Here is a 27,789-nt window from a genome sequence, read left to right as displayed (position 1 = left end):
CTGACAGGTCTGTCATGCGGCTGTGGGTGGGCGGGTCTATGCAGTACATGACCAATGAGTCTGACAGGTCTGTCATGCGGCTGTGGGTGGGCGGGTCAATACACCACATGACCAATGAGTCTGACAGGTCTGTCATGCAGCTGTGGGTGGGCGGGATAAACACCACATGACCAATGAGTTCTGACAGGTCTGTCATGCAGCTGTGGGTGGGCGGGTCAATACACCACATGACCAATGAGTTCTGACAGGTCTGTCATGCGGCTGTGGGTGGGCGGGTCTATGCAGTACATGACCAATGAGTTCTGACAGGTCTGTCATGCGGCTGTGGGTGGGCGGGTCTATGCATTGTTTATAAAACTCTGACATCCCAGAGTCGCCTTTTCACTGTTGACGTTGAGACTGGTGTTCCGCGGGTTCTATATAACAAAGCTGCTAGTTGAGGGCCTGTGAAAAACTTACTAGACACTTCATCACATTTGTCCACTTGCACAGTTGAGCACCGGGGCCTCCCACTCCTCTTCATGTTCTGGTTAGAGCCAGTTTACACTGTTCTGTTCTGTGAAGAGAGTACTACGTATCGTTGTACGAGATCTTCAACTTCTTGGCAATTTCTCATATAGAATAGCCTACATTTCTCAGAACAATAATCAACTGACAAGTTTCAGAAGATACTTCTTTATTTCTGGCCATTTTGAGCCTGTAATTAAACCCACAAATGCTGATGCTGAAGATACTGAACTAGTCTAAAGAAGGGCAGTTTTATTGCTTCACTAATCTGCCCAAACATTTTCAGAGGTGCTAACATAATCGCAAAATGGTTTTCTAATGACCAATCAGACTTTTCAAATTATAGACTTGGATGAGCAAACACAATATGCCATTGGAACACAGGCATGATGGTTGCTGATAGTGGGCCTGTGCAGATTTTCCATGAAAAAAATCTGCCATTTCCAGCTTCAGTAGTCATTTACAACATTAACAATGTCCACACTGTATTTCTGATTAATTTGATGTTATATTAATGAAAAAATAAAATGACGTCATGTTGATAATATCATAAATGTCAAAACAATGATTTAAGACATTGCAACAGTTATCGCTCAATTATTATCAATAATGACAGTAATGATTACATTATAATGTATCTACAGGAATCTGAAGAAAAAAAAAATATATATATATATATTCAATAATATTATAATAAACAACCACAAATTGGGTATCCATAGAAAGTACTTTCTGGACAATGGGCCTCAAAACCTATATTAGAGAGGCGGGAAATAAAAGACCAGGTCTATATCTACAAACCAGGTCTATATCTACAAACCAGGTCTATATCTACAAACCAGGTCTATATCCTTGAGAGAAGGCTGGTTGAGAGAATGCCAAGAGCGTCCAAAGCTGTCATCAAGACAAAGGGTGGCCACTTTGAACAATCTAAAATATAATTGTATATTGATTTGTTTACACTTTTTGTTTAATACATGACTCCATATGTGTAATTTTTAGTTCTGATATCTTCACTATTATTCTACAATGTGGAAATAAAAAACAAATACCTTTGAATGAATGTTTGACTGGTACTGTAAATCCAAATGAACATTTTCAGCTTAACATCAAGACTGTATTTTTTATTTACTTTTATGGAGAAAAAAAACATCTGCTTTAAAGAGTTTAGTATGATATGTTTTTGTATACAATATTCTCCAGAGACATGATTAAAATACTTGATTTTCAACAACTATTAAAGTTAAATGATCTATAATGAATTCCATACTTTGCATATCACAGCAATAGTATAAAGATATTCATGATCTATATTTTTTCAGAATATGTTCAAGAAGCTTATAGACAAATATATTAATTTTTTGCTGCCTTAGTTAAAGAAAAGATTGAAGTAAAGTCGAATTTCTTCAAGGATCAGCTGATACTCTGGGGAATCCCGCTTCAGGTACTCTTTTTGATCCACCCATAATTTCAGCTCACATATTTCCCCATCGCTGACGATCCCCATCCTGTGGAATTCTTGGAGCAGGCGGCGATAACCACGTCTGTAATAATCCCTTGAATCGTCAGCAGAATAATCACCACTGGCCAGTCCTAGAACAAGTGCATATTTTGAAATGAACAAGAGAATTAAGAAACCACCTGTATTTTATTGTAAAACCAAGGAAGGGTCCTGAGAAAGGTAACAGATAAAATCATATAACGTAAGCATATTTGACGCCACATATTTGCATTTCAGTTATTTATCAGATGTACACAAGGGCCTTGCCAAGGGCATGGATTGATTCATTGAAACCAGGTACGCTTTGGTTACAGGCTCAATGCTCAAAGCACAAAACCTTCTGCTGCTATATTATACTGTATAATGTTTCTGTTTACAAACAGTGAATAAATACATTAAAACTGAGTCCATATTTTGGGTTAGGATAGAGTGCCACGGTTAATATGCTAATGAATAAAGCAAATTCATCATATAACTCAAACATTTACATTAACAATGAGAGCTATTTCAACTCTAGGCATCTCTGCATTATATTTCTGGTTGTCCACAATTAGAAGCAGCTGCCCTGTGCTGCCTCTAATTGGGGATCTTATTGGTATTTAGTTTAGTTCTGTTTTTCCTCTGTACTGGGTGGATCAGTTGGTACTGTGCCTTTGTTTTGTTACTTTGGAAGACTAATAAAGGAATGTCTCACTACTATTGCACTGCGCCTTGTGTCCTGACATCAAGCCGTGACGGTCAGGCTCAATTATTCTACAGATAATTTATAGAATATATGACTGATGCAGTGTGCAGTATAGAATCCTACAGTGTACTACAGGTTACAATAACACCCTAATATTCTGAAGCAAACTATAATGTTTTCACATGGGAATGTATTGAAGTGATATTCTTCAGGAATGAACAGGTATATACATTAGATACATTTAACTACAGTATATAAAGTCACCATCTCAAATACTGTCACGTTTCATTGAGGGAGACGGAGGCAGGTGCAGAATTTCAAGGCGTTTCCTTTTTTAATGAACAAAAGCAAAACAGGCACTATGAAATACTCAGGGTTTCAGGAGTTCAGGAAAACATAAAAACGACACGCAGACAAACACAAGGACCGACAGGGAGAAAATGCCTGAACTAAATACACAGACTAATGAGGAGAACAGAAACCGGTGGGGGCTAAACACAGGTGAAAGGAACATACTGATTGACTGAAACAAGAACAGGAAAGACCATACAAGGACATGACAAGAACAAACAGAAAACACGAAGTGGAACAGCCCCCTCAGGCAGGGACCGTTACAAATACAGAATACAAAGACAACATACAATAAAATTTTTTTTTACAAATCTAAACTATTGATTAATAGAAATGAAGAAAATAATTTAAAAAATATTACCTGCATCTTTTCTGATGTTCCAGCTAGATTGAGGATTACTCATAAGAGTGAGGAACTTAAACACTTTCCCACCGTTTCCCTTTAGCATTGTATCTGCGAGCAGCTGCCTGTAAATGAATGGGAATCAATCAATCAATCAAATTGGCCCTGCCAATCTAGGTACAATTAAAAGGCCTGCATCTTGCGATCGTAGGTTACGTGTAGGTATGTATGGCTGGATCATTTCAGCGAGGTAAGTAGGAGCAAGTCCATGTATTGATTTATAGGTTAACAATAAAACCTTAAAATCAGCCCTAACCCTAACAGGCAGCCAGTGTAAAGAGGCTAGTACAGGAGTAGTGTGTTTTTAAAAATATATTCTAGTTAGGATTCTAGCAGCCGTGTGCAGCACTAATTGAAGTTTATTTATTGATTTGTCAAGGTAACCGGAAAGAAGAGCATTGCAGTAATCTAGAAGTAACAAAAGCATGGATTCGTTTTTGTGCATCAGTTTTTGGTATGTATGTTCACTTTTCCATATGAATATTGAAATCGCCCAAAATTACAATGCTATCTGCCATGACTACAAGGTTAGACAATAATTCTGGAAACCCATTGAGGTACATTGTGTATGGCCTGGAGGGCCTGTAAATAGTAGCTATGGTAAACAATTTATCAGCCTGGTTAACTTTCATGAGTAAAAATTCAAAATAATGAAAACCAGTGATATGTTTGAGAGTAAATTTATATTTACTGTGATAAATATTAGCAACACCCCCTCCTTTTCGGGATGCACGAGGGATAGAATCACTAGTATAACCAGGAGGAGTGGCCTCATTTAACGCAGTGAATTCATCAGGCTTTAGCCACGTTTCACACAAGCCAATAACATCTAGTTTATGATCAGAGATTAATTAATTCACTGCAACTGCCTTTGGAGCAAGGGATCTAACATTTAAGAGGACCCATTTTGAGAGGCGAGGTGATACAGTCAACACAATTTGCTAAATTCTACTCCAATGAGAAAAACACCTCTACAGATTTGCACAACATTACACACAATGTCTGCTTCACCCTTTTTGCAAAACATTACACAGTGATTTTTAAAACTCTACACACATTTTCACACAGATAAGGATTGTGAGGTTACTTCCTTGTAATTACAAAGCACCGGATTGCCAATGACCACACTAATGAACAAATTGGATAAACACATCTACCAGGTGTGGAAGCACACATGCTAATTTGAAAACGCAGCACTCAGGTGTGCTATAAAAGGCAGCAGGTGAGTTCACCTGTCTTCAACAAAAATGAAGGAGCTAGAAGAAGAGTAGTGAGAGGGGGAGCTCAAAGAGGAGTTAGAGGAAGAGGCCTAGGTAGAGGAGGAGAAGGAGGAAGAGGCCTAGGTAGAGGAGGAGGAAGAGGCCTAGGTAGAGGAGGAGGAAGAGGAAGAGGCCTAGGTAGAGGAGGAGGAAGAGGCCTAGGTAGAGGAGGAGGAAGAGGAAGAGGCCTAGGTAGAGGAGGAGGAAGAGGAAGAGGCCTAGGTAGAGGAGGAGGAAGAGGAAGAGGCCTAGGTAGAGGAGGAAGAAGAGGCCTAGGTAGAGGAGGAAGAAGAGGCCTAGGTAGAGGAGGAAGAAGAGGCCTAGGTAGAGGAGGAAGAAGAGGCCTAGGTAGAGGAGGAAGAAGAGGCCTAGGTAGAGGAGGAAGAAGAGGCCTAGGTAGAGGAGGAAGAAGAGGCCTAGGTAGAGGAGGAAGAAGAGGCCTAGGTAGAGGAGGAAGAAGAGGCCTAGGTAGAGGAGGAAGAAGAGGCCTAGGTAGAGGAGGAGAAGGAGGAAGAGGCCTAGGTAGAGGAGGAGGTAGAGAAGGACTTGAAGAGTTGACAGAACCTGAACAAAGAAGATGAGGACCAAATTTGACTAAAGAAATCTGTGCAACACTTATTGACCATGTTATCAACCATGGACTGACACGGATGGAAGCTGGACAAAGAGTTCAACCAAATCTCAGCATAAATACTGTTGCGTCAGTAATTCAGACATTTCATCAAGGTAACAGGTAAGCTAACCACACAGTACATTGAAACTGAAGCTTGCTGTACTTATCATCAATATTTTTTACTGTGACATTTGACAGAAGGCTGCATGTGTATTTTTTTATATATTTTTTTTTACATGGAATTGCGGGTCGAGGACACCAAGGTGGAAGGGGCCCTATGTTCACTTGTGCACAAGAGGCCGCCATTGTGAACATGGTTTTGACCAATAATTGTATCAGGCTGCGAGAAATCCAAGCCAATATCATCAATGATGACCATATTTTCAATAACATCCAACGAGTCTCTCTGTCAACATTAGGTCGAATCCTCAAGAAAAATCTAATATACATGAAGCAACTGTATCGGGTACCATTTGACAGAAATTCAGAGAGAGTGAAACATCTGCGCAATGAGTATGTGCAGGTATGTATTGTTCATCTGACTAAGGTGTGGTATTGTGCACTACTCATAATGTTCTGGCACAAACAAATACTGTGCTATAGATATTGAATAGCATCCTATTGTCTTTTACTTTCAGAGTCTTGCAAATGGGTGCTGCAGAAATTCAACATGAATTTATATATGTGGATGAGGCAGGATTTAACCTTGCGAAAACAAGGGTGTGAAATGTAATTGGACACAGGGCAATCACCAATGTGCCAGGGCAGCGAGGGGGTAACATCACCCTTTGCGCTGCTATTACACAAACTGGGGTCCTCCACCACCATGCAAATCTGGGACCCTATAATGCAAATCTGATACTTGCATTTCTTGACAGATTGCACGAGATTGTCACAGCATTAAACCAAGTGGACCAGATGTGGTACATTGTCGTTTTTCTCAGCATGGCGGTGGAAGGTATACGACCTGAGGCCCTGTGACCGTTTGCCCCTCATTCAGGCCATGGAGCCTGTGATCATATCGAAGCAGCTGTGCAGGGGTGGATTCGTCACACGAGGCGATTCTTCCAACGGGGCCTTGCCAATGAAGACAGCCTGTGATTTGGATGAAATCTTATGGCCTGATCCAGCCAGACGGAGAGATGATGAGTAGTTACAGTATTCTTGTTGCTTTTACAGTAGTTTTTCTTCAGTGTCTACAGATTTTATTTGTTTCATTGATTTGATCGTTGGTTGATTACTGTAACTGATTATGGTAAAAAATATTGAAATAAATACTTGAAATATTCAGTCTGCAGCATCAGTATTGTGCAGTGCTTGGTAAGTTTATAGTAGGCCTATTTGTGTACGTTCTCCCTATGTCTCAAACTAATCATGAAGAATGTTGTGGGTTTGTCACAATTTTTTTTGTCATCTAAATTATCCCTTACATAACAATGTCTGGCCAAAAATCTAGCACTATTTCCCAAAATTAGTTTTTTATAAATGTTTTTTATTTATCGCAGCAGTGTGAAACTGGCTGCAATAATGTCTGATCATTGAGGACTGTTTTGGTTAAATGAAAACTAATAGCATTTTCACAAATATGTGTATATGTTTTGACTGAAGTGTTTCATTTTGCAAACAATCTAGGAATTATGAAAATTGAGTGTGGTGTTTGGATAATTGTGATTTATATTTTGAAAAAAATAACCCGGTTTTCAAAATTGCGTGTGAACAATTGAAAAAAAACCTGTAATACGGTTGCTATTGTTAGCACTACCTTGTTTAACTTTTCTCAGCCTGGAACGAGTCACAGTGGCAATAGGTAAAACTGTACTAACTACTCTGGCTATGCTATCGACAGACACACACTATGCTAGCAGGCTGGCTAACAGCCTGCGGCCTGACCTGCACCCTATCTCATGGTGAGGCTATAGGAGTGAGACTCCTGTCAATGTTCCTAGATAAAAGAAGAGCACCACTCCAGCTAGGATGGAGTCCGTCGCTCTTCAGCAGATCAGGCCTGGCCCTATTTCTGGGAGAGTCCCAAAAAGAAAGTCAGTTATCTACTAACTCTACCTCCTGTGATGCATCAGAAATGGGAAGCATCAGAAAGCATCAGACATTTACATAATGTTACTTCTCAGGCCCTGCTCCAGGATGACATACTTCTCATGCCCTGCTCCAGGATGACATGTACATAATGTTACTTCTCAGGCCCTGCTCCAGGATGACATGTACATAATGTTACTTCTCAGGCCCTGCTCCAGGATGACATGTACATAATGTTACTTCTCAGGCCCTGCTCCAGGATGACATGTACATAATGTTACTTCTCAGGCCCTGCTCCAGGATGACATGTACATAATGTTACTTCTCAGGCCCTGCTCCAGGATGACATGTACATAATGTTACTTCTCAGGCCTGGCTCCAGGATGACATGTACATAATGTTACTTCTCAGGCCCTGCTCCAGGATGACATGTACATAATGTTACTTCTCAGGCCCTGCTCCAGGATGACATGTACATAATGTTACTTCTCAGGCCCTGCTCCAGGATGACATGTACATAATGTTACTTCTCAGGCCTGGCTCCAGGATGACATGTACATAATGTTACTTCTCAGGCCTGGCTCCAGGATGACATGTACATAATGTTACTTCTCAGGCCTGGCTATCAATGGGGGGCATATCTAATTCATATACCATTGGCAGTGTTTATGGGGAAACAAAACTGGGGGGAACAGACTATCTGGGTGGGAAATGCCTGACTTGGTGGATCCTCGCGGATGCCCCTCATGGATCCGGGCCTGTTACTTCTGTCTACATAATGGGGTTTGGGAGGGGGGGGGTTACTGTGGCAGGGCCAAGGGATTCACAGCCACTGGATAGCTGCATGGAGGGGTGAGAAACCACGATCTAACAGAAGCCTTTTCTACACATAATGGCCATTTAAGTGACCGAAGGCCGGCCACTGACACCTGCATCTAGTCATCGTAGCTAAGCCTTTCAATGATTATTTGTAAACAAACAAGAGACATTGGCTCTAATACACTTGCAATAATGTTTTTATTATTGCTTCAAATGTCACAAAGATTAGAGTTGGTTAGTACATGTTTTAGATACATCAGTGGTTAGGTACAATGCCATAGCATGTAGGAAATAGGGGTGTCGAGACACACCAGTTTTGACGATAACTGTGATATTTAAAACATTAAATATTGATATTATGTTAATAATATCGTATTCACTAGAAAAAAACGAAAGTTGTATTTTTCCAAAAAAAACTTTTGGTTTTTCGATACCTTATTCATGTCAGCTGTAGATAAATGCATGTGCTTAAACGAGGAGACTGGACTGGCATTGAAATCAACACGTTAGCCCAAATAGAACCCCTGGGAGAGATCCGCAAAGACGTTTTTATAGCCTATTTACATGGAAAAAGGATGTTGTATATTTCCCAAAACTCCTCTCGGTTTTTCCATAGCTTATTCATGGACAAACGATGCATGTGCTTAAACAACGAGTCTGGACCTACACACGAGCGTTTGAATTAACACATTTTCGTAGCCTATTCACTAAGCGAAAATGTTTTGTATTTTTCCAAAAACTCCTCTCGGTGTTAGGCCTGTTTAGCAGTTCATCTGGTTGCATTTTCACTATCCATTAAGTGTCATTGTTATTTTTGTACGCTTTTATTTTTTTATTTGTACAGAATCTCACCACCTCCATATACTCATATTTTGTGTGTAATTCATTTGCCAAAAATGAGAATAAAAACACATTAAACAAAGTTGAAGATGAATTTGACTGAGCATTTTTATACTTCAAATTTTCTATATGATTATTTACTAGGGTACCACTAGATACCACTTTTTCATTGTCGGTACACATTCTGAGTACTGAACTTTTAGAGTCTGTCGATACCAAGTACCGATCCAGTGCTGCCATTTTTATTCTGTAAACATGTTATGATTGGTATACTTTGTTTACAAGACTTAATTTTATGCCATACAATGTTTTATTGACAACCTTCTCAAAATGTAAGATTATGGAATTTTTAATAGGTTAAAAGACACTCCAAGGTAGAGCAAGGGTTTTGTGGAAATTCTATAGCAATGCAGAATGGGAAAGTGGATACGTTTTGGACAAATAAGTCACTGCAGTGAAAATTAGGCATATACAAATATTGATATTTAGTTGTAATCACAAAATTACATTTGAATTGCACATTGTCGTCTAATCACAACTTTATGAAACTAGCACTAGAATAGCGATAGGCTGTTTAGGATAACTGATCTGGCTAATCCATTGAAAAGAAAACTAAAAGGAATGGTTGTACAGGACCAAACAGGTAGACTTGCTAATTAGTTATGAACCTGAATGGATATCGAGATTAGAAATTGCACAGTTTAAAGTGATGTACTTTCCATTAGTCTGATGTTAATCAGCTGGCGTTAGCTAGCATCAGCCAACCTTAGTCAATTTAACGAACATTAGCCAACTTAGCTACCGTTAGCCTACTTAGAGATAGCGTTAGCCTAAGCTTCTCTACTGTCATCCTTTGAAACATTTGCTAGTTTTATAAGTTGCTGTTTCATTTTTGCCCAGTATTAGAAACATTTCAGATGACAGCAGGCAGAGGGCCCCAGGCAGGGGTTAAAAAACATTTTATAAAGGATCCACAGGCTAAGTGCCCCGTTGACACTAGGCTACATTATTTTGTTTATTTAATCAAATTAGGGGCCCTGGAAATTGTATTAATCATATAATTAGGTGATTTGCTGCCTACTGTTGGGCATTTGCCAGTATTTGGAATTATGACTGGTTGCCATGTTTGGCAGCTATCATTAATGTTCTTTAAGTTAACCCTAGCTAGTAGCTGGTAGTTATTTTGGGACGGGATTAATTCATTCTAATAATTTTTTGTTTTGCATGAGCACTAAAAAGCATAAGAATGATTTTCATATTTCTTATGAATTATTATATTAAGACCAGAATGTTCTCCACTAATGATGTCTCCTTGATACCCATGAGCTTTAACATTTGAGCGCACAATATTGCTTAATGGAACTAAATGCTACGTTTGTAAGTATTTTATTTAATATTTAATGTTGTTCAATAGCATTGTTTTTATTTTATTTAAAGCAATGTACTTTCTTAAAAAAATAAAAATCTGACAGCTTCTTTTCTTTTGTCCCATGTTATGACATAATGTCCTTTGGTGTGACATTAGAAATTGGAGTATTAAAGGTTTTTGTCCCCCGGAAAACAAGTGATCTAAACATCACCCTCGGGCAGATTTCAGCTTTGTCAAACATAATGCATATCTAATGTACAATCCTGCCAATAAACAATATCTCCTCCTCGTCTTCCAAAAATTACTTTCAAACATTAAGTACATTGCTTGAGTTTATGCTATTAGTATAGTAAAAATCTTACATATTGCCCCTTTAATAAATTGTGAAAAAATATTAAATATGAAACCATTGATTCACACACTGATTCCCTCCACCTGTGCTGTCTTTGTAGTTCACCCCCACCAAGTGTCTCTCATTTCCCCATTTTCCCTTGTTTACTTAATCTGGGCCCTTCCCTTGGTACTGTGCCAGTTCAGCTTGTCTTTTGCCAAGGGTACTCACGTTTTCGTGTTTGTTCCTATTTTCCCAGTGTTACCTCTAGATTCCCGTGTACCGAACCTCTGCCTATCCATGACCACGAGCCTGTTTTACGCCTGCCTGTCCTAAAAGACTTTAAAGCCTGTGTACCGAACCTCTGCCTGTCCTGGACCTACCCATGCCTTTGCCCACAATAAACAGTGTTGGAACAATTCCCCTGTGTCTGTTTGGGTCTCACTCCTGAGCCCTGATTAACCGACCACATACATCAGACTTAGTAGCATAACACAATATACGTTTTTTATATTTACACTTACAGGAGCCACTGTTCCATAAAGGAATATAATTCCATATAAAAGCATTTACCTGCTCAAACAAGATTCCATGCTTCTGCCGGTGGTTAGAGCCATTCGGTGATGCCTGCGGCGAACTAGCATGGCTAACAGGTCCTGTCCGCGTGGGTCAGTATCGAGGCTCATGATCATCCTATAAAGGCCTGGATTCACGTCTCGGAGTCGGTCCAGCAGGTAATCATCCTCTCGGGCTCTCCTGAGTGACGCCCGTGGTGGAATATGATCTGCGTCTTTTCTGGTTCTCCCTTTTTTACTGCGCATACGGTGTCCTTTTTTAACCCTATACGTGGAGAAAAATATATATTAGGATGTTTGAAATCTTTTTGTGTCAATCAAACATGCATTCAAATAAATTTTTATTTGTATTTAAAATAGATGGTATTTTTTATTTCCTATTTATTTTCTGTGAATTTGAAATTTTGAAAAGAAAGTTTGTATGCGCCTTTTACCATTAACATTAGGGTTTCATATCCCTGAGTCATATTTCAGCTCCAAGGGGGACTTCACCCACCCCTTCACACTACATTATCAGTGGACACATTCCAATCCGTGCATTCCTTGGCGCCACCTGGTGGTGTCTATTTAAACAACAACCAAGCCTGAACAAATAAAGCATTTGGTCAGGGATGTGCGTACATAGACCAGCAGCAAGCAGTATTCAAATGATATTATACAGCATTATATAAGGCACATAAAGTACATATCATAGGATATACAGGTGCTGGTCATATAATATCATCAAAAAGTTGATTTATTTCAGTAATTCTATTCAAAGCGTGAAACGTGTATAATGTATACATTCATTCCACACAGACTGTTATATTTCAAAAGTTTTTTCTTTTATTTTGATGATTATAACAGTATCTCAGAACTTTATGGAGATGCAGATTTCATTTTCCAACAGGACTTGGCACCTGCACACAGTGCCAAAGCTACCAGTACCTGGTTTAAGGACCATGATATCCCTGTTCTTAATTGGCCAGCAAACTCGCCTGACCTTAACCCTATAGAAAATCTATGGGGTATTGTGAAGAGGAAGATGCAAATAGCCAGACCCAACAAAGCAGAAGAGCTGAAGGCCACTATCAGAGCAACCTGGGCTCTCATAACACCTGAGCAGTGCCACAGACTGATCGACTCCATGCCACGCCGCATTGCTGCAGTAATTCTTGCAAAAGGAGCCCCAACTAAGTATTGAGTATCCGGTTTTTGTATTGGTCTTAAGAAATATTCTAATTTTCGGAGATACTGAATTTGGGATTTTCATTAGTTGTCAGTTATAATCATCACAAATAAAAGAAACAAACATTTGAAATCTATCAGTCTGTGTGCAATGAATGAATATAATATAACATTTTCACTTTTTGAATGGAATTACTGAAATAAATGAACTTTTGTATTTAACCATTTTATGGATGGTAAATAAACATATAGTAAACTTTTTCTGTTCCTTCACTGGGTAGTTAAAAACTTAACTGCAGAAACAGCAGAATATTTAAATTGTCTAGAAGAAACCACGTGTTCTACCTATTTAGAGCTGGTGTGAATTAAGCGTTTGCCCTGTCTGAACTCAGAACCTCTCTTAAATCTCCAGCAGATATTTGCCAAGACAATCTATTGACCATGCTTCCTTGAACCACCCTGTTTTGAGACTCTTTTCTTAGTTCTGTGTAGATGTGACAATTATTAAAAAATAAATAATAAAAGAGCACATTACAAAACATTCACATAACATTAAACATCATATTAATTTGGAAGTTTCAAGGTCAGCAATTAGTTTTATAGCAGGCTTGGTTTTAACAAATCTTAGTGAGCATACAAAAATATAAAACTCTCGTTCAAAAATATCTACCAAGGGGAAGGTTTTAAGAAACCTACATTTATGTATGAAGAATTTAGCTAATAGAACTACAATATTGACAAGAAAACTCTCTCTTCTCTCTTCAACAAAACCACATTTTTATAACAGAATAAGTTAAGTAGGGAATATGAATATCAAATTCTAATTGTCTATTGCGACTACAAAAGATTTTACTGAAGGAAATTGAATATTTCCGAATCTCGTATTTCAAATATTCCCATTTACTTTTGTGCTTGCCAAACTCAAGGCTGGATTTCATTTTTCCAATCATATCTCTAATTTCTTTACAATAAGATTCATCTTTAAGGAGGTCATTACATTTCCAGTAGGCTTTCTTACCAGGTTTGTGCATTGTGGGTTTCAAACATATTTGATATAATACAGTGATCAGTGAGGGGAGAGGCTGAAATGGAAGTGTCATGAACATATGTAGCTGAATTATTTGAAATTAGCCAATAATCTATTCAGGATTTACTGATACCATTGGGTTTAAGCCATGCAAATTTATATCTGGGTTTTGAACTCTCCAGATATCCATTAAGGCATGAGCACGGTCCTCTTTAGTAAAGTCCTCAGCAAACCGAACGCCATGTTCCTTGCATACGGGAGATGTCTTCGTGATTTTCTAAAACTCATCTCGGTATCGACGCATGCTGAATTGTATAGTCACCTGTCTAAGTTTCTTTTCTTCCTTCCGACCTATCCGATGCACAACATCCACTACGTCCTCGAGCTTCCCTGACAAGTAGGGTGCAATCTTCGCTAGAAGACGGATGATTTCCTCTCTGGTATTTTCCTGGTGTGAATGATTCTCTTTCATTCCGTTTATTCTGAGGTTCCATCTGGGTTTATAGTGCTCCAGTTCCGCAGCTTTGGTTTTCATTTCCTGGTTGTCTTTGAGGAGTAGTGAATTTCTTTTCCAAATTGACAGTTTTCTCTTTATTTTCTTTTATCTCCGCAGCATTAAATTCAATTGCCTTTGTTGCATTGGTAATTAAAAGGCTATTCTGCTTAATTATGTCCTCGAGAGTCTTGTCTTGCTTATCAAATCTGATTGTAAGCATGTTGATGGCATCAAGGAGTATCCTATTGGAAACATCCTCAACTCCCGATTCCATACCTTCTTCCTCTTCGTGCTTATCTTTTTTTGAACGAAGTCCCTTAATAGGGGTAAGGTGTGATGAATCCCTTCGTTTCTCGTTCGGTCCCACTGAAGGCGAACTTAGGACATAGTCGTGGTCAGAATAGTTTCCACTTGTAGTAACCTTAGCGCCGCTGCCAATGGTGCTATAGGTCCTTTAGCGTTTGTATAGACATTTCCTGAGGTAGATTTTGATCTTGACATGTCGTGTTTAAATGTTATTTTAGATTTATCTGAGTATATTTAGACAAGAGAAGTTTGAGATATCCGTAAAAAAAGAGACTTCGATAACTAGCTTTGTGTACCTAAGACGCCATCTTCCTCATCCGCTTCCCGCCATTTCTTGTTCGTTATAGTTTGACTCCTAAATAGTTGTCAGGGGTTCACAGTGTCTCGGCAGACATAACAAGTGGCTATAACACGTTTATTTTACTCCAGTTTAAGATCATTCTGATTTATGTTCTGATTTAGTTATGTCTGTGAGTTTTCACCAGTACTCTTCTGCTACTGTTAGCCTACATTAGTAGTTATTTCTATTTAGAAATGTTATTATCATTGATGTTAATCATAGTTTCGTTTTCTAATCTAGCAATTTTCCAATGTAGTTATTTTCTAATTTAGTCGTGTACCCTACATTATAGTACTGTAATATACCTAGTGTAGATATATTTTAAGTTTAAGTATCTAGGGGTCCTAAGTATCTAAGTATCTAGGGGTCCTGTTCACGAGTGAGGGAAGGATGGAACGGGAGATTGACAGACGGATTGGTGCAGCTTCTGCAGTAATGCGGTCGATGTATCGGTCTGTCGTGGTGAAGAAAGAGCTGAGCCGCAAGGCGAAGCTCTCGATTTACCGGTCAATCTACGTTCCTACTCTCACCTATGGTCATGAGCTTTGGGTCATGACCGAAAGGACAAGATCCCGGATACAGGCGGCCGAAATGAGCTTTCTCCGCAGGGTGGCTGGGCGATCCCTTAGAGATAGGGTGAGAAGCTCGGTCACCCGGGAGGAGCTCAGAGTAGAGCCGCTGCTCCTCCACATCGAGAGGGGTCAGCTGAAGTGGCTTGGGCATCTGTTTCGGATGCCTCCGGAACGCCTTCCTGGGAAGGTGTTCCGGTCCCGTCCCACCGGGAAGAGACCCCGGGGAAGACCTAGGACACGCTGGAGGGACTATGTCTCCCGGCTGGCCTGGGAACGCCTCGGTGTCCCCCCGGAAGAGCTGGAGGAAGTGTCTGGGGAGAGGGAAGTCTGTGCATCCCTGCTTAGACTGCTGCCCCCGCGACCCGGCCCCGGATAAGCGGAAGATGATGCTATGCTATGCTATGCTATGCTAGATATATTGATTGTATAAGTTAGTGAACTGTTGTAAGCTGTTGTAAGAAATGAAACAAAATATTAATTGTTTGAGCTGAAACTGAAGGTGCAAGTAGGAGAATAGGTAACCCTGTTCAAGCGGTTGCCGGGGAGAGAAAGACTTAGTATGTCTGTCTTTTGAGAAACAGGGCACAGGTCAGACACACACACATAGTCGGACAGACAACACAGAAACCACAAGGGAGGCAAGGGGATACTTGCAGTTAACCTATAAGGAATAGAACTGGGATTGGGCCAATGGCACACTTGCTGTGTAACTTAACGCCTCTATCTTTTGGGCGTAGTGGAAGTATAAAATTATGTTTTGACTGTTGATCCTTAGACTTGTGCGGCGACACCTTGTCTCCAAAAGCTTTTGTAATAAACTGAATATGCGGTACGATAATTGACCTGACTCCTGGTGTTTTATTCTCCTTTCCAACAAACCAACTCGGGGAAGTGTTAGACTTCAACACTAACTAACTACTGCAGTTAGGGCAAGTTTTCTTTTAAGGTACACCTGGCTAGATTGCTACTGGAGATAGCAAACGGTACTGTACGACTACGTTAAACAAACATCAATTTAGTTCATTAAGACGACATCATTTCTGGAGCACCGTAATCATTTCTGGACAAGAAATCTCAGGTAAGCGTATTTAACTTCTTCACAAAGCAGATATATAACTATCTGTTAGGGATGCACCGATGCACCGGTTGGACATCGGTATCGGCCAATATTTGCCTTGTTAACTGCCATCGGCCATCGGGAAATAAATATGACATTCGCCGATGTGGAGATTATTATTTTTTTTTATTTTTTTTTTTGGCGGGAGGATACCGAGGCGGAAGAGGGCACCCGTGAACTCTCTTCAGTAACTTAGATTAAACAAAGAAGATGGCGGTCGTGTGGCAATATTTTAAAGTTTCAGAGAAAGATCAGCGTTTTGCAGTTTGCAATACGTGTTCCGTTGAAATCTCAAGAGGGGGGTCTGTTAGAAAGTCATTTAACACAACAAATCTCATTGGACATTTGAGAAGCAGGCACGAGGCGGTGTACGGGGATTACCTGCAAGCTGACCAAAAACGGAAAAATGAAGCCGCTAAGGAAGCGCAAACCCCTGTTAAGGCTCAGACTTCAATTGACACGGCGTTTGAGAAAGCCAAACAGCTGCCTCCAGACAGCACCAAAGCGAAACAGATAACAAACAAGGTGATGGAGTTCATAGCTTTAGATGACCAGCCTTTCTCTGTAGTGGAGGACGTGGGTTTTCGGAGTCTGATGAAGTTTATGGAGCCACGCTACACGCTGCCGAGCCGACGTCACTTTGCCGAGGTCTGTCTCCCCGAAATACACAACATTGTGGCCACGCACATTCATGAGCTACTGGCTTGCGACATCGCTGCAATCAGTTTCACCACTGATATATGGAGTTCAGATGTAAGCCCTGTGAGCATGCTTAGCCTCACGGCACAGTGGATTAATAAGGACTTCAACCTGGTAAAGGCAGTGTTGCACTCCCAGGAGTTTGCAGGTATCCACTCAGCATCTGCTATCTCGGAGGCTTTTGAGAAAATGTTCCAGACGTGGAAAATCGACAAAACCAGAGTGCATGCTGTCGTGAGAGATAATGCTAAGAATATGAAAAAAGCTATGATGGACAGTGTTCTGGCTAGTTTTGGCTGTATGGCGCACACACTGCAACTGGCAATTCATGACGGTGTTTTTAGCCAGCGCAGCCTCACTGATATTGTGTCTATATGCCGGAAAATCGTCGGCCACTTTAAACACTCACCCCTTGCCTATTCACGTCTCCAGGCTGTGCAGATCCAGTTGGGAATGAAACCAAAAAGGCTGCAGCAAGATGTTTCCACACGCTGGAATAGTACATTTTATATGATGGAGAGCTTGCTGGAACAAAAGCGCGCACTTGCTACATATGCCGCAGACTACGACCTCCCGGCCACTCTAAATGCGCACCAGTGGCAATTAATTGAAAACTTTATAACACTCTTCTCCCCATTTGAACAATTGACGAGAGAAGTTAGCTCATCAGAAGCATCAGCTGCAGATGTCCTCCCCTCTGTGACAGCCCTGAGACGTCTTCTGAGTAAGCAGGCTGACACCGATCACGGCATTAAAACAACAAAGACCTCATTATTAGAGGCTATAAATAGACGCTTCGATCAAATCCAGTACGATCCCATGTTCTGCATTGCCACCTATTTGGATCCCAGATACAAGGATCGTTACTTTGATGAGGATGTTAAACAACGCGCTCGAGAAATACTTGAGGCACACCTGTTGGCTGATGCCGGTGCAGAGGATGTGACGCGCGATGGAGAGCGCGCACATCACACAGAGCGCAAAAGGCAACGATCCGACAGAACAGGGCCCTCCCTGCATGATGTGTTTGAGGAGATTCTGGAAGAAAATGGATCAGAGAGGACAAGTACCTCGTCTGTATCCCAACAACTGGGTATTTTCCTGTCAGAGATCACTATTCCGAGAGGTGAGAGCGCACTTTGCTATTGGAGAAATAACCATCTGCGTTTTCCAGAACTCGCACAAATAGCACGCAAATACCTTAGTGCGCCATGCACCAGCGTAGAGAGTGAGCGGTTATTCAGCTCTGTGTCTCATGTCTTAGATGAAAAGAGAAATAGGCTTTGCTGTGACAAGGCAGAGATGCTTATCTTTGTAAAGAAAAACATGCATCTTATTAAGAAGTAGGCCAGAGATACAGCAGGTGACTTATGTGTCATTAATGATCAGAAGTGGAGGTACTGTTTTGTTTTATAAAATGCCCCGTGTTCGAGCCTGTGAGTTCTGAAAAAGTAATGTTTTATTCTGCATGAGAAATACACAAGGTGAAAGATAGCTTAAATAATATAATTTATTTATTTCACTTGTTTTTGCATTTACACTTGAAGTATTTTTTTTTTATTTATCAGAAAAATATTTTTTATTGGGCCATGAAAATAATCTCATTGAGAACATTTTTGTTTATTCTGTATGAGAAATACACAAGGTGAAAGATAGCCCTATTTATTTTTGCATTCATGAATAACATAATTTATTTATTTTAATAACATATTATTTAGCCTATTTCACTTGTTTTTACATTAACACTTGATGTTGTTGTTTTTTTTTATTTTATTTTTTATCAGAAAAAATATTTTTTATTGGGCCATGAAAATAATCTCATTGTTTAAGTTTTTGTTTATCAGGCTAAAAGCATTCAAATAATTTTGTTGGGCAATGTACTGCTGAAACAATCTTTTCATTGATTACTTTTAGTTAGCAGTCAAAGGTTTTTGAATGTTATATTTTTCAGAAAATAACTTGTTATAAATAAGATTATAACTGTCAACCAGAAAGTGACAATAAAGGTGTTTTTTGTTTCATAAATTGGTCTGATTGAATTTGTGCTCATTCTAGGATAGTGTGATCAAGAGCCAAAAGACTTTTGTAGCACAAAAGAAGGAATAAATAACAAAAAAAAAAAAAGCATCGGCCATCGGCCAAATTGTTATGTTAAACATCGGTATCGGTATCGGCCCAGAATTTCCCAATCGGTGCATTCCTACTATCTGTCATATTGCTAAAATCACTTTGGTAGTTCCCATCGAATTGCAGTACTGTCTAGCAAGCCAACTAACGCTAGCGCAAACGTTAGCAAGCTACAGTACAGTAAGTCAACTACTAACTAGCTTAGTTGGTAACTTTTTTCAAACATAGACGAACATCAAGTCACCTCACAAGTACTCAAATGTAAAGATTTTGACTATGAGTTCCACAAGTAATGATTCAACAAGATATTTGACAAAATTGTAAAAGTGATATAAATAAATTATGAACGAATTGAAACAAATGTTTGACACTTTGTTTTATACTGTTTTTAAACTGGTTTTCATTGTCCAGGTGCAGCAACGGGTCCAATGGCAGAGGAAGGTGTATATATATATATTCTATAGAATCTAAGACCACTCTTTTCTGACAACAAGGAAGAGTAAAGTGTCCATCTTTGCTTGTGTGATTGTATTTTGTCAGTTGGATAATATTGTTTGTTTCAATTTATTGTACATTTTTTCTTATCTTCATGAGTTTACAATTCTTCACCATTTGAAAGAAAATAACCCATTGAAGAGTAAAGCATTCATATTGGCTTGTGTTCTTATATTTTAATTATTTGTAAAATGTCCAGTTTGATAATATTTCAAAATTGTATCAGTTGATAGCTGGAACAAAATGTCAATGATTGGAGAAGGATAGAACTCTACTAGCGGAAAAAAATACTGTTTATCATGGCTATTGCCATTGAAGATCTACAGTTTCATTGGAGTTAACTAGATGAGATTTGCTATTCATCCTTCCTGATGGTTATGAAGTTCCACACAGTTCTGATATTAATTTCTGTGCTGTTGACCAACTTAAAAAATTAAAAATACATTACAGAAATGTTCTGGTTTGTTTGTAAATGTATATATTTTTTGCTACATATGGGGCGCTTGTATATTACAGAATATGTCATGTAATTTGCTAGGAGAAAATGTCTGGACAGATGATCTCACAGCATTGCCATTATTATATGTGGGAAGGGGTTGATAAAATAAATGTATAATATTTATACATAAAACCTCACTGTAAAACTAAACGTCGGTGTAGAACATTGCTGAAATGTGTTGTCCACATTTAAGATTTCATGGAACAGTTGGAGCAGGTAAACACAAGGTTGGAGAAACCTGTCAAGAAGTTGCCTGTACAGAAATGAACTTAGCTGAACATATTCTAGCTGTATGTATGAATATAGAAAATGTAATAGGAAAAGAGCAATGAATGTTCAACTGGATAGGATGCCTGGGATTCGCGATTACCAACAGACAACCTTAGAAATACCACGTTGCTACGACATGCTAACGACCAACTGACAAGTCAATTAGTTATGTCGTAGCGACAACAAGAAAACAACGTGACAACGTAGCTGACAACGTTGCTGCTACCTAATTTCAGTCGCCAGATAACGTCGTAACAACATTGTGACAAAGGAAAATTGTTAGCTGGGTAGTAATATTTGAGTATTGTCACGAAGATAATATCGTCTTGTCTCGTTTTTGTCAATCAAAATGAAAACTATTTTTCGTTTTTGTTTTTTCTGTTTCTATTTACAGTAGTCAGTTATCGTCTCGTCAACTACCACTGAAAAATAGGCATTTAACACATTTTTTGTCACTATATTTGTGGACAAAAATTAACACTGACGTTGGGAATGCTGGTTGCTGGTGAAGACGTGCTGTTGATAGCTATCGGCGGCGGCAGTGTTTCGTCTGTGACGGTGTTGATGATAGCTTTCTCTCTGGCTTGTCTAAATAAGGATGTAAACTTTGGGTGTTTACGCGAACATGGTCAGACAACACTATTGGTGCGCTTTTGAGCACCGGCTGCTTTGCGCGCTGCTTTGAAATGCGCGCTGCTTTGTGGCCCACCATCGAAAAAGCAAGGAAACAAGGTGAGAAGGCGTTCTACAGAGGTCCACATGGATGCATATAAGATACGCAAAGGCCATTGTTGCCTGATTCAGGGATTTTGAGACTATTAAGATCCCTTTTTGACTGGAAAGGGATGAAGATCTGTTATGTAGCCTACTTCACGGGATACCTGGCAGTCGAAACTCAAGGGCTCTCAGCGAGCGGAGCATTCACGCCCTCAACATTATTACATTTTTTATACAAGCTTAATTTTTGCTATGAAGGGAGGGGGTACTTGGGGTGTGGGGGGGCACAAGTGGCTGTGACACAAATGTCTCTTTTTTTCTTCACTTTTATATAATGAAATGGGGAATTATTAAAGTCTTGAGAAAGGTGTGAATGTTTCTGTCCGCAACTACATAGCATTCTTAGTAGCTAGAAGCAATTCATGAAAAAGTTGTGAAGATCACTGGGACTGCAGTGTAATCTATATGTAACCTTCCAAATGAGAATACTTTTTTGCTGAAATACTGTGGGCAACAGAACGTTTATTAATGTAACTTAAGTGTACTCTTGTACACAGATTACTGTCGATGGCTAGCTAATAGCTATAGCGTATCTATAACGAAAACAATGACTCCAATCACTCCATGGCTGGTTTGTTTCTTTAGAAAACAATAACAGTATAAAAGAGTCACGTAATACAGTTACTCTTTCAAATATATAAGATTTGTGGTATCACAGAGTGGATATACACTCACCTAAAGGATTATTAGGAACACCATACTAATACTGTGTTTGACCCCCTTTCGCCTTCAGAACTTCCTTAATTCTTAAGTCTCCCCTGTTGTCCTGTGTCCCTTTACTCCATGACACTGACATCATTTCTGGTGAATAAATATTGTGAGACACTGTCATTCCACTATTACTGAAGACATATTATGGATATTTTCTTACATCACATTGCATAAATTATACATATGGTCCCTTTAAGCCTAACTTGACCATTTCTGTTCATCTGAGTAGATAGAGGACTGAAGTGTCAGAGCAGCTAGCAGAGATGTTAAGATCACTTGACAATTTCACAACAGGATGTAAAGATGCTGATGGAAATGTTATTATGCTGGTGTTTTTTTCCTTTGTGGACTGAAGATATGGCAGCTTAATCAAATTATCTCCCCCTGCACAACACAGGGTTGTTCTATGAGGTTCAACAGTATGTGAGTACTAGGTCAAAAACGTGCACCCCTTTGGTTTTAAGAAACGGATTAAGAAACACTGGATTAGCATCATGCAGGCAACCTTAGAGATTTGCCAGCAACAATAAGACAACAGATTTTTGTATTTTGCCTTCAAAATAAAGGCCTGCAATGGATTATGTGTGTTGTTTATTTCAAAGGATAAACTATGTGGGGTAAAATCTAAATTAAACAAATTACTATTTAAATAATACATTATATAAAAGAACACTATCAGATTTTTTATGTTGTTGTTAATTTGCTTTTGCTCATTAGGTTTTGAGAGAGATTGTAAATCTGGGAGGCGATTCATCAACAGTTTCAAAGAATGGTTAATTGAGGGGGAGTAATTATGTTATTAGGGAATTATGTTAAATAAGTATTGTCAAATAATGTTAAGTTGACAAGGAAGAGAGACTGATGTAAAGGGATGACGTTATTGCAATACATAAAAAACATGTTTGTAAGATCACATAGAAAAAATAAAGTTTTGTTAGAATTGGAGGTTTGGAGATAAAGGAGTTTCAAGAGGCTGGTTACAGTACGATGCTGAGGCTGTGGTGACGAGTTGTTCTGTGTGTGGCCAGTATGCTAAAGATAAAAGCAGAAACAGATCATTTGTCATTGGATATAAGAAGTTTGTATTCAACAAAATACATTATTATCTCAATGAAATGTACTGAAATTAATGTATACATGACATGAAAAGGAAAGTTATTATTTTGGCCAGTAAAAATATGCTTGGCTGGAAGATTATTTCATCTACCTGTCCCTTTAGCAGGCGAGTCAAAAAGGTAATTTTGGACACTGTATGCAAGTATTGGGACTGATTGGGACACACTAAATTCTCATTAAACTGTCTTGACATTAGATCATTTTGTCACGCATTAACATCACGCCAAGTTTGAATATTTAACTAGAAACCACTAAGCATTGTGTTAAACTGACTAACGTTTCTTATGAAGTTTACTTACATTTATAGCATTAATAGCATCAATCAACTGTATGGCTTTTCCCACTGGCTCTATAAATAGCATATTAGCCTGTAATAGGCCTACTAGTATCTTACTACTTGGAATAGTCATAATTGCTAGTGAGACAGAAGACAAACTTTACACTGCCAAAGCTATTTAATTTCATGGCATGGTTTTTCTTTCATTCAGGAATGAAATTGATACAATAACTATCAATATACACTCACCTAAAGGATTATTAGGAACACCATACTAATACTGTGTTTGACCCCCTTTCGCCTTCATAACTGCCTTAATTCTACGTGGCATTGATTCAACAAGGTGCTGAAAGCATTCTTTAGAAATGTTGGCCCATATTGATAGGATAGCATCTTGCAGTTGATGGAGATTTGTGGGATGCACATCCAGGGCACGAAGCTCCCGTTCCATCACATCCCAAAGATGCTCTATTGGGTTGAGATCTGGTGACTGTGGGGGCCATTTCAGTACAGTGAACTCATTGTCATGTTCAAGAAACCAATTTGTAATTATTTGAGCTTTGTGACATGGTGCATTATCCTGCTGGAAGTAGCCATCATAGGATGGGTACATGGTGGTCATAAAGGGATGGACATAGGTCAGAAACAATGCTCAGGTAGGCCATGGCATTTAAACAGTGCCCAATTGGCACTAAGGGGCCTAAAGTGTGCCAAAAAAACATCCCCCACACCATTACACCACCACCACCAGCCTGCACAGTGGTAACAAGGCATGATGGATCCATGTTCTCATTCTGTTTACGCCAAAGACTCTACCATCTGAATGTCTCAACAGAAATCGAGACTCATCAGACCAGTCTTCAACTGTCCAATTTTGGTGAGCTCGTGCAAATTGTAGCCTCTTTTTCCTATTTGTAGTGGAGATGAGCGGTACCCGGTGGGGTCTTCTGCTGTTGTAGCCCATCCGCCTCAAGGTTGTGTGTGTTGTGGCTTCACAAATGCTTTGCTGCATACCTCGGTTGTAACGAGTGGTTATTTCAGTCAAAGTTGCTCTTCTATCAGCTTGAATCAGTCGGCCCATTCTCTGACCTCTAGCATCAACAAGGCATTTTCGCCCACAGGACTGCGGAATTCTGGATGTTTTCCCTTTTCACACCATTCTTTGTAAACCCTAGAAATGGTTGTGCGTGAAAATCCCAGTAACTGAGCAGATTGTGAAATACTCAGACCGGCCCGTCTGGCACCAACAACCATGCCATGCTCAAAATTGCTTAAATCACCTTTCTTTCATTCAGTTTGGAGTTCAGTTTGGAGTTCAGGAGATTGTCTTGACCAGGACCACACCCCTAAATGCATTGAAGCAACTGCCATGTGATTGGTTGATTAGATAATTGCATTAATGAGAAATTTAACAGGTGTTCCTAATAATCCTTTAGGTGAGTGTATATTGTTTTGCGATGGCTGAAAAGTACAGAGTGGATAAATATTTCGGAGAGACAAAACCTGGAACATCTGAGAGTGGAATCGAACCAGGGTCTGGGGAATCATTGAAGGTCGGGGATAATCCCACAAGACCAGAGGGCTTGCTTGTACGAAGTCCACCTCCGTACAGTCTTCAAATTTTATTTTTCCCCTTTTAAATCAGCTATTACATTTTTGCTGAAATCACGTGGGCAACAGAACGTTTATTAATGGAACTCAAGTGAACTTTTTTTAAAAGATTACTTTAGATGACCATCTACAATAACAGTTGAATAGCTAACCACTACGCTATGTGAACCACAAGGAAATCGAAAGCATTGTCTGAATCTCAAATCGCATACTACATACTACAAGTAAATACTTTGCGGATGATGGTTAAGTAGGTACTGTTTTGTATATAGTAAACTAGTATGCCAGTATTGGGACTGATTGGGACATACTACCTCGTCAGGAATTTGCATCTCAACATTAGATCATTTTGTCATGTATTAACATCACACCAAGTTTGAATATTTGGCTAGACACCATTAAGCATTGTGTTAAACTGACTAACATTTCTTATGAAGTTTACCTCCACCACAAATAGCATCTATGAACTTTATGACATTTTATTAGCCAGTAATAGGCTAGTATCTACTTTTTACTTGGAATAGTCATAAGAATAGTCATAAGAAGTCAGTCTCGCAATTACTAGCGAGACTGAAGATGAACATTACACTGCCATAGCTGTTTCATTTCATGGCACAAAGGTCGTTTTTCTTTCATTCATGAATGACATTGATACAATAACTATCAGTATAGATGAAAATAACTACTCGTCAAGTGAAAGAGAATCATGGAAACCCCTCCTCTTTTACTGCAAAGTGGGTTGTGATCTATAGGCAATTACCCCAAAAAGCATGCACGGATGTGTACTTCAAAAATCCACCAAAAATAGTCGCAATATAACCGTAAACAGTTTTACTACAGTTTAGCTACTGAAGGTTGGTAGCCAGCGACATTGAAAATGGCAAATCTAAGGGGTGTACTCTAGACAAGGAAGGTCAGTGACCATAATACAAGTGGTTTTAGATGTAGATGTCATGTGATTAGGAAGCTATTAAACATAGTTCATGTGAACTAGGTACACACCACACTTGTTTGTAGATCCCTTCTCATTTGGATAGTGAGGTATACATTTTTTTTTTACAGAATCACAAACTCTGGTAAAATCATGGAAATTCAAAATGGATTACCGAATGTGTCTACTCTAGATACCAAACGTCAGTGACCAAAATACAAGTGGTTTTAGAGGCATGTGTAATCTCTAAAGGAAATCTATTCAAAAAAAATTATATATCAGCTTCAAAACACAAAAAGTGTCTGCACGTATTGTATGGTGGTAGAAACGTTCTTATTCTATAGTACATTAATACCATATTGCTTATTCTAAGTATAATCCAGTCATTTAGTAAGGCCATTGTGTGTTTCGACTCTGCTCTCTTGTACAGGATGTGTCAACATGTGGATAACTATAGCTTTAGCTAACTTCTCAAGGGCTGTAGACATCTTGTTATCTTGGTAAGCGAAGTTCGCAAAGCAGCGGGTGAGACATGTAGACTAACCATGCATGGGAGGGGGACACAGTGGGCTGTACTGAATGTGTAGGCCTGAGCTCAACCTTCAAAGGAGAGCGCTTGACCTGATTCAGTTGAGAGTGTTGTTAACTTCTCCAGGTTTATAAATCTTGAATAAAGTTTTACTTGTTAAAATACTCTACAGACTCTGTACCTTTCCCATTAAAGTGATTTAAACGACAGTATGTTTTTCCTTTTGGAGGAGAAGGTATAAGCTGACACAAAAGAGAATATATAAATTTTTCCTCATATTCAATCAGCGGTATTGCACTTTTATGACGATTCCGAAACTACTGAACCCACATTCAACAGCGTATTGCAACAATTCGGGCTCTGCTAAAATCAGACTAATCAGACCCAATTTCATATACATTCCCGTCATCTTTGTACGAATTTTTTTGGAAGAGGTATTGTTGAGCAAACTCCGAATGTCATATATAAAACCAAATTACCTCTGTGCTCTCTACCGTAATCTGCTTCTGGATATCAAAAGTGAAAGTACATTACCTGCAGAAGCGTTCACTTCCCTGTTTTAAGCATTTCTTTTTTAACCAGTTACTTTTTGAATGAAATAATAGGCCTACTTTTTATATGGACCAACATCTCCAAGGCCTTCTTCATTGCTGCTGGACTCTTCTTCGCTGCTGGACTCTTCGTCGCTGCTGGACTCTTCATCGCTGCTGGACGCTTCATCGCTGCTGGACTCATCTTGTCCTACTCCTCCTGCCTCCTTCCTCTCTTCTTTCTTTCTTTTCCTTGTCTCTTCTCTCTTCTCTATGCTTTTTAAAGTGTAGATCTTTCTTTTTCTGGAAATACCACATTCTACTAGGTCTTCTTCATCACTGGGGTCTACTGTATCTTCTTCATCCCTGGGGTATACATTTCTTTGGGACACCACTTCAAGTGTCGGATTATTTCCGAGGACACCAATTAACGCCACCCCGCCTAAAACGCCTGCAGCCAACCCTACTGGCCCCAGCAATCCTAAACCGACCAATGGTAGACCCATTTCCACTCCTGGTCACCTACAATGTCTTAAGGAATTATTCTGTGAGCGAACTGTGAACGTTATGCTCTTGGTACACCTAGATTAATGAGTGTCTCATGCGGCTGAGGGTGGGTGCGGTGTGGGGAAGTACCGGGGGACCATTTCGTTCGACGAAAACGGTTTCCAGGATGTCACGTGTCTATGATTTTACGTTTCAAAATGATGGTCGTTTATATTTAACATTAAGTCCACACAGCTATCAAGTTAACGACTAATTAAAAAAAATTACAAATTGCTTTTGGGAAACTATGAAATATTGAAAAAAGCTGAGGGTACAAAACTGCACCTTTCGGAATGAGAGGGAAAAGGAAACGACTCTTCCCATGTAACATTGCAGGATTTAGTGTCCAATCACCGAGT

At 39.4% G+C, this 27,789-nt stretch overlaps 2 protein-coding genes across 2 annotated transcripts; one reads left to right on the top strand and one right to left on the bottom strand.

The window, feature by feature from the left end:
• Window positions 1-694: 694 nt before the first annotated feature.
• LOC105006972 lies at window positions 695-27,706 on the bottom strand. The gene is made up of 4 exons (XM_010865715.5): window positions 26,966-27,706; window positions 11,286-11,552; window positions 3,406-3,512; window positions 695-2,100 (listed from the first exon to the last, which is right to left on the bottom strand). The coding sequence occupies exons 1-4, from the start codon at window positions 27,388-27,390 to the stop codon at window positions 1,877-1,879; spliced, it is 1,023 nt and encodes a 340-aa protein (XP_010864017.2). The 5' UTR covers window positions 27,391-27,706; the 3' UTR covers window positions 695-1,876.
• On the top strand, window positions 16,472-18,674 carry LOC117593399 (zinc finger BED domain-containing protein 4-like). Its single transcript, XM_034288357.1, has 2 exons — window positions 16,472-18,495; window positions 18,657-18,674. Exon 1 carries the CDS (start codon window positions 16,523-16,525, stop codon window positions 18,356-18,358), a length of 1,836 nt encoding a protein of 611 aa, XP_034144248.1. The 5' UTR covers window positions 16,472-16,522; the 3' UTR covers window positions 18,359-18,495; window positions 18,657-18,674.
• Window positions 27,707-27,789: the final 83 nt, after the last annotated feature.

Source organism: Esox lucius, chromosome 19 (assembly GCF_011004845.1).
Source record: "Esox lucius isolate fEsoLuc1 chromosome 19, fEsoLuc1.pri, whole genome shotgun sequence".
NCBI classification, from domain to species: domain Eukaryota; kingdom Metazoa; phylum Chordata; class Actinopteri; order Esociformes; family Esocidae; genus Esox; species Esox lucius.
This window is presented reverse-complemented; position numbering and strand designations above follow the sequence as displayed.